Source organism: Oryzias latipes, chromosome 20, assembly GCF_053564925.1.
Source record: "Oryzias latipes strain Hd-rR chromosome 20, Olatipes_Hd-rR_3.1".
NCBI classification, from domain to species: domain Eukaryota; kingdom Metazoa; phylum Chordata; class Actinopteri; order Beloniformes; family Adrianichthyidae; genus Oryzias; species Oryzias latipes.
Window position 1 is genome coordinate 4,781,306 of NC_136256.1, and position 15,681 is coordinate 4,796,986.

Sequence of the window (15,681 nt, forward strand, 5' to 3'; positions counted from 1 at the left end):
AGGCTGGGCCTCTTCTCCTGCTAGATGCCAAATTACATGTGTTTGTGTGGAAATCAGAGGGCACAGGGTGTGATGGGCCCGGCCCAGTCGGCTCACACCCTTTAGAGTTATTAATACCTGTGTTTGGTTTGGCTGCAGAGACGCAGATCAAGACCACCCACCTGGATGTTTTAAGGGTAAAATTCACTCTTTAAATGTTCTCTTTGGGTATTTCAGATACAAACATACATAACTTAGCTTATTGTAATAAAAATATCAGAAAACCTGGATTTTTCATCAACCACATTCATCATCCAGAAACATGGTGTGTCTCACTGCACTATTGTAAAATATATGAGGAGGCTGAGGAAGAGGAGGAGTGAAGTAAAAGCAGAAAGAATAAACATGAGTGCCTGAACAACACCGGTTTAGCCCTCGTGTTCCAAACCTGTTCTGTGTTTTGGACATTGGCTTAAACAGATTAAATAACATTCATTTGGGAAAAAATAAAAAAAACTGCTGACTTCTGTGTCCGTATAGTTAAACAGGGGCAACAAATAGAAAAAGCAAACCAGTAGAAAAGGATTCGTCTGGTCTGTGACATGATTTTCAATCGAAACCATCACCTTCAGAGAACGTGGAGAAATCTGTGTGCGTCCGGAGCGAGGCTGGTGGCATTTAGACCCTCAGACAACACAGCCTCCCTCATGAGCGTATCAGCGACATTACTTAATGATGCAGGAATATTCCAGAATCTTCTCTGGATGTATTTACGTTCTGGCATGGTGCCACCATTTCTTGACATGACTTTAGGAGAAGTCTCTCTACAATGATGCTGTCCTTCAGTGGGAAGGTTCAGATTCTGACCCAACAACAGAACAAATACAACTTCACTGACATTTTTTTTATGAAGAAACCAAAATGATTAGTATACATTTAGTGGAAATAGTTGAAATATCTTTGTTGCCCCCTTCTCTGCCTCTCTCCCTCTCCACTCTTCTGGAATTTGGTCTTTACAGGAACTGAAGACGCCGCCTCCCTTCAGCTCCTCCCCTGTGACTCCCACATCCATCCTCCTGCTCAGTCTGTCTCTGTGGATTCAGGTCGGCTGGTACTTACTGCTCTCCTGATCTGACTGCATCTCTGTGCTTTGGGAGGGGGATAATGCTGCTCCACAGCCTGCTGGTTCTGATGGGCCTCCTCGTGCTCTCTAAAGGTAAGAAGCAAACGTGTGGTCCACGCGAGACTTTATGGTGGAGGTCAGTGGCGGCATCAGATCTGCTTCCTGCTGATCCGGTACTGGGAGCCCACAGACCCACTCAGGTGTGAGTGTAGGTGTGCAGGAACAGACTCCACAGGTACAGACAGCTTAGTGGAGTCTGGAAAGAACAGATTATTCAGCTCCATCTGCTCAGAGGACAACGGCTGCTGCTGTTTGCTGGTTCACTCTCAGTCTGTTCGTGATTTAATGTCCACCTTTGGCGGGACTGTGTTCACTTGACCCCGCCTACTCTGGTTGACTGGCAGGTGGTGATGGGATGAAATGTTTTTTTATAGCAACCTGATCCTGCTGACGCTGACTTGCAGAGCCAACAATTACACAGCAGAACAAATGTTAATGAGATCCAACAGGATCTTTAGTGTACTGAAGAGAATAAACGATTGCTTTTACTTAAACTTGACCTCTGGGCTCCACAGAAAACCCTTAAGATTCTTAGACTAAGAACTTTTTCTGAAGGTTCCGGTTCTGACCATTTCTTTTATGACTCAGAAATATTTTATCTTTTGTGTGAGGAACTTCTATTTACACCATTGCAATTTGAACCAGAGTGGAGGACAGTCACTGCTGGATTAGCCCAGATTATACGACACACCCACAGAAGGTGTAAACAAACACCCATTCTTATTTTGGGTTTCAAGACGGGACAATTTTCCAAACTAATTTTAATTTTTTTTTTGATGGTGCTGGCTGGTTAAAAGTTAGGTTGTGGAACCACAGCCAGCACATTTACTGGGTGGGCAAATGGAGCCATGGACACCCCAGAATTTCCTTTTTACCCTGCAGTGTTCATCTCCAACAACTCATAAAAGAGACGGACAAACCCTAAGGTCACATGACTCCTTGGTGTCTACTGGGCTCAATTCCAGAGAGATTTTTAGCTGCACATTTATTGCCATCTGGGCCAGTAGTACTGTTAACCCTCATGCTATCTTGTGAGGTCAGAATGACCCCACCCTTACATTGACGTGTTCTCCCTACCAGGACAAAGGTGGATAAAGGTGAAGAGGATTTCATGTAATCCATGGACACCAGTGAAGATCACAAATCATTGAAGAAAAAAGGTCTTGTGGGGTCCAAATGACCCCACACCCAACGTTAAAGTGTCTTGGATAGCACAAGGATTACAGAGATAGAACAAACACAATGAGTAGGATGAACATCATGGTGTCCCACCAACGACCACTGTGCTTTTTCCTGATAAAGCCTGAACCCTGTCCTACCAGTTTACTGACTGGTTCTCTTTCTACTCCGTATTGGGAATCTGCAGGGAGGTTACCTTCTGCTAGGATTTTCTGATGGAAACAGACGACCAAATATGGACTGAAGAAGGTGGAGTTTATGCAAAGACTGTAAATCATATTTAAGAACACAGCTGTATCTTAAAATTGGGTGGATGACATGTTGCTACTGTTTTGCTTTTTTATTGTTTGACATACAATAAGCTTTCCCTCTTATCCAAGTGAAGGTAAAGTTGCATGTAACCCTTGTGCTATCCTAGGCACTTTAACATTGGGAGCTGGGTCATCTAGACCCACTAGACAGTGCGCTGAACCTTTTTTCTTCAATGATTTGTGATCTTCACTGGTGTCCATGGATTACATGAAATCTTTCCACCTTTATCCACCTTTGTCATGGTAGAGAGAACACGTCAATGTAAGGATGGGGTCATCTAAGATAGCACAAGGGTTAAAGGTGAAAGTTCATTGGTATGCTTGTCTCATAGTATATTTCCCTCCTCAGGGCAGGAGGATGGTGGGACTGATGGGAACAAGACAGAGAAGCCCTGCGACGATTTTACTGACCTCAACCTGTCCCACTGCTTCATGGGTACCAGCCTGTATGTTCGGTTGTTGCTCTACACCCGCTCCAACCTCGACTGTGGCCGCGAGTTAAATCACCACCACCTTTCCTCCCAGCCACTCCTCAACCTTAATAATCCCACCGCCTTTGTCATTCATGGATATCGACCCACCGGAGCCCCGCCCATCTGGATCCACCACATAGTCCACCTCCTGGCCGAGCAGGACGACATGAACATCATCGTGGTGGACTGGAACAGAGGGGCGGCCAACTTTAATTACTTCACAGCTGTTTCCTATACGAGGGAGGCAGCTCAGAACCTCACAGGCTTCATCTTGACCATGCAGGTGAGGTATATTACCACAGCTAACAGAAGCAGGAGAAACCCCAGGAGGTCAAGGGTCAGGTCCTTAAGGATTTGATTGAGCTTTGGCAATTAATCAAATATTTTTAAGTAGAAATTGTTCAGTCAAGTGTCAGAAATATCTACCAATGATTAGAGTTCACCTTTTTTTACATCAATCATCAGGTGGAATATATTCTAAATGTTTGCAAAAGGAAATTTTTAAGGTCCCAAAATATTAGAACCATAGCTTGATATAACACCACTTTAAGGTTTTACAGTCGGCTATACACTAAGTCACAAACTTTAACCAGCACGTCTTCATTCTAAACATTTCAACTTACAAATAATGATTTTAGAATGAAATACGTGACAAAGCTAATAGATACTGCAACAGACTGGTGAACTGTCCAGGGTGTCCCCTGCCTCGCCCACAAGTGGGGGATAGGCTCTGGCAGCCCCATGACCCCAAAAGAGAATAAACGGCAGAAGATGAATGAATGAATGAAGGTAATAGATAAGTGAAATTCGACTGCCAATTAGTTTTAAGAAAATGACTTTATTTTTTGGCAACTTTTTCATTATGAAGTAATCCCTAAAGCGATTTGGCAAAGGTGTGACACAAGATATCCTTCCTGACATAACAAGATTGTGATTAAATCTGGTGTTAAACCTTCAATTAACATATAGTTGGGGGTTTTCTGTTAGGATGTAAAATCTGATGTACATTCAACATGAAAATAACAAAATATTATGAAAATATTAAATATAAATATAAAAGTTGGCAAGAAATGTCCTATTACAACTTTAAGCAACTTTAACCCTTGTGCTATCCTAGGCACCTTGAGTCATCTAGATCAGTGTTTTTTGTTTGTTTTTTTTGAGCCACGGCACACTTTAACCTTGATAAAAATCCCGCGGCACACCAGCATCCAAAAATAAATAAAAAAGGAGACACTCACAGTTTGTATTGATCAACAGCCCCTCTGCAATCTCGCGTGCAAGTTGCAATGCTGAAAGTTGCAGCTGTTTTTTCTAGAAGATGTAATAAAAGTTAAGTAAGATTTAAAAACTGTTTGATGTGTCTTCGTTGTGGTTTCAAGACGTCAAAGGAAGACTCATTGTGCCCAGAGACTCTGTCACTTTAACCCAATGCATCATGGGAGATGTAGTGCAAACAGCCGCCACACGTAAATAAACTGGCGTCTCTGAGCTTCATTATTTTGTTCACTTGTTCCACGGTCTGACACCGGATACTGTGGAAATCTACACCACTAAGAAGAGCTTTAGCTGGTATTTTTGTTGGAACTGAGAGACTTTATGAGCAGAATCAGAACAATGAAGTGAAGACTTTAACCACTTCTGATTGGTCAGACTGATAACATGTGAATTAGCCTCCAAGAGTAATTGGTGGAGACAGTTAAAGGGGCGGGACTTTTCAGAAAACAGCTAATGCTACGGCTAAATTGCGGTACCTTCATTCTTATCAAAATGTCTTTAATAGAATCAAATAAACAGAAAGAAAAAAGTATTTTATGATCTTTCATATTCCTAACTACTCAGTGTTTTATCAGGGCCTGTTTGGATGAACACAGAGCTGATATCCTGGAGATGGAAAAATTTTTTAGATCAATTAATGAGGACAATTTCCCACGGCACACTTGACCAACTCCCACGGCACACTGGTTGAAAAACACTGATCTAGACCCACTAGACAGTGCGCTGAACCTTTTTTTCTTCAATGATTTGTGATCTTCACTGGTGTCCATGGATTACATGAAATCTTTCCGCCTTTATCCACCTTTATCGTGGTACGGAGAACACGTCAATGTAAGAGTGGGGTCATCTAAGATAACACAAGGGTTACACAAAGTTGTAGCATGGGAATTCTTCATTGACTATATGGCAAATCCTTCAAACAGGCATACGTATCCTTAAATTGTAATCTTTCACATCAACAATGACATTATGACATTGGGAAATACAGTCAGAGATGCTGCAACCATAGGGGAGGATTGGATACCAACTAAAGTTATGCCATGTTTGGTTGATTAGTTATATCTTAAATCGTAAATGCCTTGTACTTATAGTGCCTTTCCACCTTTATGGAGGTGGGGGGGCTTTCTCAAGGACATTGTGACACACATGGGCAGGCAGAGCGGGACCTGGTCAACCGCTCTACCTCTGCGCCAAAGACGCTACAGTTTGAATTTTATCTAAATCGTAACTGCTGATTCATAGAAATAAGATGAAAGATAAAAACGGATTACATATACTGGACGTCATTTAAAGTAAAAATGTCTTACAAGCTCAAACTTTAAATGAATGTTAGCTCAAAACGTCTTTATATTTGGTGTGTAAAGATTTAAATGTGGCTCGAAAGAAAATCAAAATTTAGGTAAATTTACTGCAAAGTTGAAGCCTTAAATAATTATTGATGGTTCTTTTACGCTGAAGGGGACACTCAATAGAAGTAAAAGAACAAAACTTTGAACTGAAGCCCTGATGTGAAGCTGATGGCTGATGGTTGTCTGCAGGAGGAAGGAGCCCCCCTGAGCTCGGTTCATCTGATCGGAGTCAGTCTGGGAGCTCACCTGGCTGGATTTGTGGGAGCAAATTTAAAAGGCATGCTTGGCCGCATCACAGGTAAAATACCCACTGCAATGATTTGTGATCTTCACTGGTGTCCATGGATTACATGAAATCTTTCCACCTTTATCCACCTTTGTCATGGTAGGGAGAACACGACAATGTAAGGGTGGGGTCATCCAAGATAGCACAGGGGTTAAGAAAACAGACGCATTATTGTCATTTGTTGTTCTCATCTATATGACAGCTTGTACTGTTAGATTACAGTTTTTCTCAGTCACTTTAGTACAATTCTCAGATCAGTATTGAAGTTTGCAAATACGTGTGTGCATTTCTCCAAACAATTTGTGCAAACAGCAAAACACTATGGATTTCTTGCAAAAGCCTGTAACTTGCTCAAAATCTTTAGTTCATCTCTCAAAACTAAGTCTTTATGTCATTGAACATGTCAGTGCCATCAGAATGTCAAGTCCTTGTGTCATTGTCTACGAACAAGACAGTCAAATGACTTAGTCATGTTGTCAGTATAACTGTGTACTTTAGAGGGAGGTTCTGATGTAAACTATGGTTAAAGTTTTGATGACAATTATTGTAAAATGTAAGTTACACATTTTTTGTTTGATTGCAAGAGACTGGACAAGATTCACATTTACACTTTTACTGTTCATTTTGTAATTTGTTGGTAGACCATGTCATACCAACATAGAAAAAAACCACTGCAAACAGTAACACAAAGGGGAAAAAAAAGAGGACAATATTCTGTACAACAGTACAGGCAGTGCAGTAGGAATTGGTGTGGTCTTCCTACATCTCTTGTCGTTCCTGTATGTTAGGCCACACATTGTCATCCACATTACAGCGAATATCCTCTCTTGCAATGCAGCGTGGAAAGAATCTTTTAGAGTATCTTATCCAGCCTCTGCAGACGTCTGCCGTGATGTCATCACACGCTGCATCCATGGCAGCCAGGAGGGTCATTTGTGTATGTGGCTGGCGATCATAAACTTTCCATTACCATGCTGAGAAAAATTCTTCAATGGGGTTAAGGAAAGGAGAGTAGCGTGAAATGAACTCCATCCGCATCTCATCAGGAACACGTACATGTCTTCGGCCTCTTCCTCGGTTTTGCCCCCTAACTCCTCCACCACGCAACCTCACTACTCTTCCTCTTCTTCTTCTCTCTGGCTGTTGACCCCGCCCAATTCCTTGTCCTTCCATTGTCAGACATAGAACATTGTGTTGTGCTTCTGCCATATACAGTATATACTTGTCTATTCACTGTCAATGAGATGCACCTTTGTTAGAGGAAGTCAAGTCACCTGAGAGCAATTTACCAATTCAGGACAGATTTAGACAAAAACATATAATGGAGATGTATAGAAATATGTTTGTCACATTATGACAACTTGGTCAACCATTTTGCAGTTAATGACTTATACGATGAACTAATGACTAGGTGTTTTGAGGAGTAAGACTATTGCACAGTGAACTATATAATACATTTTGATCAACATGACATAAACAATTGATAATGTAGCAAAGAGCAGAGAATTGTACGTAATCATTTGCATGGATGTACAAAAGCAATTGCAACTTGTTCAAAGAAGTGAAAAACTGCTTATATGATGTGCACAAGTGACATCATGATGTGAAGATTGAACAAATAGTTTTAGGAATTTCATTCTGATCTGAGAATTGTACTAAAGCGACTGAGAAAAACTGTAAATCCGAATGCATCCGAATCCCAGGTGGTGTTTTTTGTGAGCTGTTGGAACCATGACTGTGATACAGCAGCTAAAAGCTAGATGGCAGCAAAGATCAAACTAAACATACTAAGTCAGCGTTTGGTTTCTATGTTGTCTTTACTATCAGTGTAATTATACTAACTGTGGTTTATTTGATCCCTTTAGTCTTGGTTGAACTATGTAAGTTTTCTGCTTAAGATTTAGAAAATGTGCTGCACGGTGGCGCAGTGGTTAGCGCTCTTGCCTCACAGCAAGAAGGCCCCTGGTTCAAGTCACAACAACAATGGGGGACCTTTCTGTGTGGAGTTTGCATGTTCTCCCCGTGCATGTGTGGGTTTTCTCCGGGGACTCCAGCTTCCTCCCACCGTCCAAAAACATGCTTCATAGGTTAATAGGTTACTCTAAATTGTCCATAGGTGTGAATGTGAGTGTGCATTGGTGTGTGATATGTGTGACCCTGGGACAGACTGTCCAGGATGTCCCCTGCCTTCGCCCATAAGTGGCCGGGTTGGGTTCCGGCAAACCCGTGACCCCGAAAGGGACAAACGGAAACAGATGAATGAATGAATGAAAGATTAAGTAAATGCAGAAGACATGAGCGAATATTCTGACTTACGGTAGATAGTAGAGGAAGGTGACTGTCAGCCTAATAAAGTCTTAATTAGGAGTTGATTTGACCCATGATTATAAAGAAAACAAAGATCCTAAACAAAAACAAATAACAAATAAATTGTTTTTTATTATCATTTGTATTTTATTCCATTTACAAATCTACAACTAAATTGTCTTAAGGTGCTTCACAAAAATGTGAGAAACACAAAGAAATGTTGTGTACCTTACGGCACATCCCATGAGGGGTTGCCACAGCAAACCAGATCTTTTCCCTGGATGTCCTTCCTGACACAACCCTGTTTTATGTCCGGGCTGGGGGGGCAGAGGGGGACCCAGACTTGGGCCTCAAGTGGCTACATAGTTAGGTTTCGCCCAAGGACCCACACTGGATGAAGCTCATTGCGGCACCAGGGAAGCGAACCCTGGTACTTGCACAGCAGTTCTACACCCAGCCAACTGAGCCATACAGCCACTAAAGAAAAGGTTTTAAAATAAGACCTTTAATAATAATTGCTACTTTATTTATCCCACAATGGTGAAATTCTTCTCCACGTTATAATCCAATTTGGTTAAAAAATGTCAGTATGGCCATTTTAATTTTGCTATAGTTTGATGCTGATCATCATAAGTTGTCACGTACAATCTGGCATACATATTTCATTCACATGTATTGTTGTTGAAGGTCAAAGTTTCAAGTTCTGCTCTTTCCTTCCAGGTCTGGATCCAGCTGGGCCAATGTTCACTAGGGCCAAACCAGAGGAGAGGCTTGACCCTTCAGACGCCATGTTTGTGGATGTACTGCACACCGACATGGACTGTGAGAATTCAACTGCTTTATTGACCTGAACCGTCCTTTTTCTGACTGTCAGTCCAATAAAAACCAAAGTGGGAACAAAACAACCGTCTACTCTGCACCCCAGAATAGCTTACTACAAACAGTCTATATTTTAATAGTAAAAAGTAATGACAGGAGACGGTTTGTGAGTGTTTAAGATGTAGGCCATGATATAAATATAAGTCGACCAAAAGCTGCATGGTGAGCTGCTTCACCCTCTAATGACAGCAGATGGTAGACAGATGAACAAGCCCACAGAGATTCAACTGCAGTTTGCTTTAGAGAGGCTGACTCATCAACCACAACTTTCATAATGAAAAACATACAAATGTTAAGTGGTAGCCTCTGAGTATTTGTGATTAAAATAACATTTAATTAAACCTGTGAACGAAACATCAAGACTAATAATTAGAAAACTGTTAGCATGAGGGATCAGTTCCTTTAGACTGCAGTTGGTGAAAACTGACACTTCTTGGAAAAAACCATCCAGTTTGATACATTTTCATAAAACACGAAAAAATCCTAGAGCTAAATCAGTTTCCTGCCTTCAGCATTTGGTTTGAGAGGATCTCATGGCCACATTGACTTCTACGCCAACGGTGGAGCCGACCAACCCGGATGTCCCAAAACCATCTTTGCAGGTGAGCTTTTACCCGCCCACTCTCTCCTGTTTTTCAGCTTTAATCTCACCAAAGTTCCTCTCTATGGTCTTTCAGGGAAATCCTACTTTGTGTGTGACCACCAACGCTCGGTGTTCCTGTATCTGTGCGCCCTTAACAGAACCTGCCATCTCACCGGTTACCCGTGTTCATCGTACAACCACTTCCTGGATGGTCAGTGCCTGCAGTGCGAAGTCTTTAAGCCAGCTACCTGTCCGGTGCTTGGTAAGTGATACATCCAACAAAAACGATCGTAGACGATCAGAAATGTCAGGTCTACCTGCAGTGTTTGTAAGAAATCTTAGTCCCTGACCTGATATCTTAACATATTTGAAACCATGTTTGAATTTTGGTGTGATACTTTTTTTCTGATACACTACTTTACCCCAGATTAACCCTTCCACACCGAAATGATGGGCTCAAATCAGGATCAGTTAACTTTTAAGTGTATTATAATGTTAAGTACTCATAATGAAAAACAACCCTAAGCCCCTCCCAAATCCACGAAAACGAGTGGGTTCTTACATTGTGACGTGGATCAGTAAGATCCGCCCCTTCCAGGAAGAGTCTGCACTGCCAGCACCACCTCCAGACTAACACCCACCTTCTCCCCAGAGCGTTGTTTGACAAAACAGTTTTATTTTCTATGCACATTGGTCACATCTATCTTTGCTAAAGTTTAGATGTTGTTTGTTTTCGTGGGCAAAACGCAGACACGCTGCTGAGGCTGACTCTAGGATGATGTCACGAAATGGGCGGCGCCCACAATGAGTCAAAGGGGGAGCCTCAGAGATCGAGTCGTTTTGCTTAATAGAAAACTGAATTGCAAAAATAACTCATATTTAATTAAAAAATCGTTCTTTAGTGTGCCAAAGATAATATACTTCATGTATATGGATATAGTTTACACTGAAAGGCCTAAGAAAAGCATGATAAAGGCCCTTTGAACTCAAAAGTACACATTATGAACCTGAAGGAAATGTTGAACATTTGAAAAATACAATTGTAAATTGAAAAAATATTTATCAAACTTGAAAGAAATATGAAAAATTGGAATTAAATCATTTTAAATTTGAACCTTGAATAACCTTGTTTCCTTTTAGTTTTCGATGTATAGTTTTAATTCAGGATTTTCACTTTTGGTTTGATCTTAAATCCACTTGGGGGTGGGGCTTTGAGCCCATTGGCTACTGTGGCATGATTGACATTGGGGGACAGACGTTATGATGATGTCATCTTCGTCTGTTGTTTGAGCTGCCTGTGTCTCCCCTCTTCTGATGTACCACACTCTAGAAGTATATGGAGCAGAAATGACATCAGTGTGACCTCCATTACCCAATGTTTTTACCTCCACTGTTGACATTCTTTGAACTACCACAACTCTTCAACCGTTTACGCAATTAAATTAATTCCAGCGCATTCTGAAGCACAAAAAAGCAGCCCAGCTCTGATCACTTTACGGTAATGAAGTGTTCATGCAATCAATGTAGGTCAGCTGATTCTGTGGCAGAGAAAAGCCGCGTTGGGCAGCATGTAATTTTTGTAAGCTGATATGAAAAGCTGCTTTTCTCCGCATCAGAATCAGCTGGTTCATGTTGATCGCGTAAACAGTGGCAGAGTTACGGTTTGTCAAAGAGCGTTTGATATTTAGGTGTCATCAATGACATCTCCGGTGTTAAAAGGTTAAAAACAGCTTCCAAAAGGTTAACTCTCTCCAGACAGTCCACAGTGCTTTCCCAAAAGTCAGCATGACTTCTTGCACAGCAGTGGTGCATCTTGAACTGGCTCCCACGCCAACCAGAGATCATTTTAGTTGGTTGACCTCCTGGAATGGTTTTTCACTAGTCCATGTTTGTTTGCGAGTATTTGGTCTTGCTGTGGTTCTCTGAAGTCCCAAAGCTGAAGAATTGTCTTTTTTGTCCAAGGTGAAAAATCTTGAAGAATCTCTTTTGTTCTTGAGAGGTTTTTTTTAATCGCTCTGTGATGTTAATCCTTGGAGATCTTAAAGTCCAATTCACTTTTCAGGGGTCCTTTGATAGAAAACAATTATGTTAGTAATCTGTCTGATACATCTTAATTTTAAGTTTGTTAAACGTGCAGTTAAAAATTTAAAAATTAATACTTTAAACCCCCTTTATTCATTTACAATGAATTATCGAATAGCAGGACAGGATGACATGATGCCTGAATTGATTTATTCTACTTTAATTTTCATAGAGAGGTTTAAGTAGCACAATCCTCACAAGTTGACTAAAAAAAGAACCCAAATCTTTCTGAGCATCACTGAGATGTACAGCCTGTCTGCCAACTGCTGGGTCAAGTGTTCAAATCTCAGGCCAGACAGTCATATATCTTTTAGCATGGCAGCTAACTGCACATTATCTTTAGTTGTAAAGAGTAAGTCCCTTTAGATAAAAGGCTCTGCTATTTGCTCAGTAGTTCAGAATCTTGTAGTGATCTGGAGAACACCTAATTTACAAATATATATAAACTAAGCTGATCTACATAGAGAATCCGTGCCTTTTAGGGAAAAAAGTTTAATATTTCATCTTGTTTTTTAGGAAAATTGAACAATACTGCTGCACATTTCTGGTTTTAATGAATGCAGGGACACGTGGTCTATACCTAACTCAGTCTTTTGAGCCAACACAAACATTATCCATGGGAACCCAGTCCTGATCACAGGCGATGCAATTCCACCACCTATAGTTAGTGGCAGTACGCTATCTCCATTGGTTCATCCCTCACTAATAAACTAGCAAAAACTTCTCTCAGACATGTTGAAAAAAGTCACTCATGTAGAGATCGAAATCGTAAATATAGCATTGCTTTTAAAACAAGCTAAATGTATTTGTGTGATCAAATTTAGCAAATGAAGCGATGTTGGATCAAATCTGACAAACCTCACTTGTCTTCTAACCTTCAGGTTATAACATGAGTTTATGGAGAGACACTCTGATTCGACTTGGACAGACCAAAGTCTACTTTAGCACCACCGCCTCTCTGCCTTACAAGAGTGAGTCTATCACACAGCCTCCACACACACACACAGACACACCCACACACACACACCGACACACACACACACATACACACTTATACTCCTATACACACACACACAAGCCTATACACACACACACGCGGGACTCATATAACGAAAAATTTTAGCATATATGACATCATTTTCTTAAGAACTCACAAATATCATAGAGAATGTTTCTTGAGGCTAAACGGTTTGACCTTCTGTGGCCGGTGTGTGACAGAGCTGAGCTACAGAGTTGACATGGTGACATGGAACCAGTACCTTCGCTGGGGGGTTGTCTACTTCCGCCTTCACAGCGGCAGGAATTTCACTGAAGCTCGAGTTGATCAGTGAGTGTTTCCGCTAACACACCATGTAGTTTAGACCCAACTGTCATCCTCAAGATCTGCCATAATTCCAGACACAGACCAAATGAAAACACTTGATGCAGGTAATCAGAATGAACACTGAAGGGGGTTGATCTTGAGGATCAGGGTTAGGCATCCTTCATCGTAAACAACATAAATTCATTTTTTTAACTGCTAAAACTGTGCTCCTCTCGTCTTTGCAGTAAGCTTCTTAGGTTCGAACAGTACACGTCTACACGGCTGCTCGCTCAATTTGACGAAGACATACAGAACATTCAGAAGATTTCCATGCGGATCAGCACCGGGAACATCATCGGCCCTCGTTACAAAATGAGACTCATCAGAATTCGCTTCACACCGCTGGACCACCCTGAGAGGTCAGAGTTCAAATCATTCATTTAGGTGATGATAAGAATATATCAAAGCTTATCAAAGTCAGTCAGAAGTTGAGCCTCTCATTCAAGTCAATCAGAACAATAAAATTAAATGTTTTTAGAATTAAAATTCAACAAAGTGTTAAATCTCCAGCTGGTTGCACCAAAAACTTTAAACTTGGAAAGTATTGTCCAATCATTTTTAACCCTTGTGCTATCGTATGACCCCACCCTTACATTGACGTGTTCTCCCTACCATGACAAAGGTGGATAAAGGTGGAAAGATTTCATGTAATCCATGGACACCAGTGAAGATCACAAATCATTGAAGAGAAAAGGTTCAGAGCACTGTCTAGTGGGTCTAGATGACCCAACTCCCAATGTAAAAGTGCCTAGGATAGCACAAGGGTTAAGTGGCTTCCCCTTTTGTGATCTAATTTGAGGAATCTTCAGGTTAGCGTTAGTACGTTCATGTACATGTCTAGCTTGGGCATTTGGTATTTTTGAGTTCTCCCCCCCCCCCATTTCCTGTAGGGAGTGAGGGGGGAGCAGCGGTTCAAAACCGCGCTCTTTGTCTAAATGGTGGATGGACTAGAATTTCAACATTTTCTCATTTTAGTGTAAATATGTATACATGCAATTTCCATGAGCAGAGCAGCAGTTGGAGATCAACATTGACAAAATGTTTCCTCCTGCAGGCCTTTGATGTGCCGCTTTGACGCCATCATGGAGGAAAACATGGAAGTGTCGTTTCGGCCTCTGCCCTGCAACTCTCACCTGTGACTGAGCGCACTCACTTCTTCATCTTCTCTGGAAAACACCTGACTGACCCTCTGTGCTCAGAGGTCCCGTGGTCTCCGGCTCTGACCCCACATGTGACCACGGAGTGTGGCTCCAGGCAGGGGGAAGCCTGCTGATGTGTGGATTATTCCTGGAAACTAAAACCAGGAGCGGAGCAGATGAAGAGATACCTGAAAAGAAAAGAAAATGATGAGGAGCTGCATGAAAAAAAGCATTTGTTTGAAGCTGATACTCAGATATTAAAGCCATTTGGCAAATTTGTATTGTCTGGTTCTGATGAGAAAGGATCTTTGTAACACATTTATAACTGAAACCTTTTATAAAATATAAATTGTGGTTTTGAGTTTAAATCGAATGAGCCACACTTTTTTGATCTAAAGTTTATACTAAAGTAAAAAAGAATAATCTGATGAGTTTCTATTGATAATTTTTACCATGGTTTGATTGAATTGATGTGATTACTTTTACTCCAGATTATATTCTTCACATCCCATTTTCTTTGTAAATTATACAGTACAGTATGCATTATAATTTATCAATATCATAATGTTATGAAAAAAACATCTGCTTGATTTCGCTCAGACTTTGGTGTGCTGATAGTGAACCATAAATGCAGTTTTTCTTTGTGCCTTTGAAGCTCTTTGGTCTGAAGTACCATGGAAATACAATGGAAACGTAACCCCCGGAAAGAGCTGCCATGGTAGTCAGTGGATTAACAGAAGCGATATTAACTAACGAAATACTAAATATTTTGTATATTTTTGTTTTTAATGTGAATTTAAAAATAAAGTTTTCAAACTTGACTATTTGTTCTTTACTTAGATAAAATGAAACTGGCCCCTGACTGAAGATCCATAGCAGAGTGTGAAGTTCTCGTGTTCTGCACAGCTTCATCAGGTCCTCAGCACCACAGGAACCTGCAGTGAGGAGGCTGTGGTAGCTGAAGACGAGATAGTGCATGGGATGAAATAGGTTGCTGCCAACAGAGAGGAAAAACTCCTTCATCATCTACTTTCTTGCAGAGGGAGCAGACATGACAGCTCTAGAATCGGGTTTTCTGTCCTCAAAGCACTGACCCACAACGGCTCTTTTGAGAGCCATCCACAAAACCTTTAGAGCTTGTTTCTCTCTTTTTCACAGTTTTTACTCAAAACTTCTAAAAAACTACATTAGTTGAAAAGGTAAGAGATCAAAACAGGATCAATAGTACATTTGGACTGGAGCAGAACTGCACTCTTCCTCATAAAATCACACTGCTATCGGTGAAAGACG

At 41.0% G+C, this 15,681-nt stretch overlaps 1 protein-coding gene across 1 annotated transcript; it reads left to right on the forward strand.

Moving 5' to 3' along the window:
• Positions 1-1,060: 1,060 nt before the first annotated feature.
• Positions 1,061-15,212, forward strand: lipib (lipase, member Ib). The gene is made up of 10 exons (XM_023950373.2): positions 1,061-1,195; positions 3,002-3,408; positions 5,942-6,050; positions 9,066-9,167; positions 9,737-9,826; positions 9,902-10,069; positions 12,771-12,860; positions 13,108-13,216; positions 13,438-13,611; positions 14,307-15,212. The coding sequence occupies exons 1-10, from the start codon at positions 1,144-1,146 to the stop codon at positions 14,389-14,391; spliced, it is 1,386 nt and encodes a 461-aa protein (XP_023806141.1). The 5' UTR covers positions 1,061-1,143; the 3' UTR covers positions 14,392-15,212.
• The last annotated feature ends 469 nt before the right edge of the window (positions 15,213-15,681 follow it).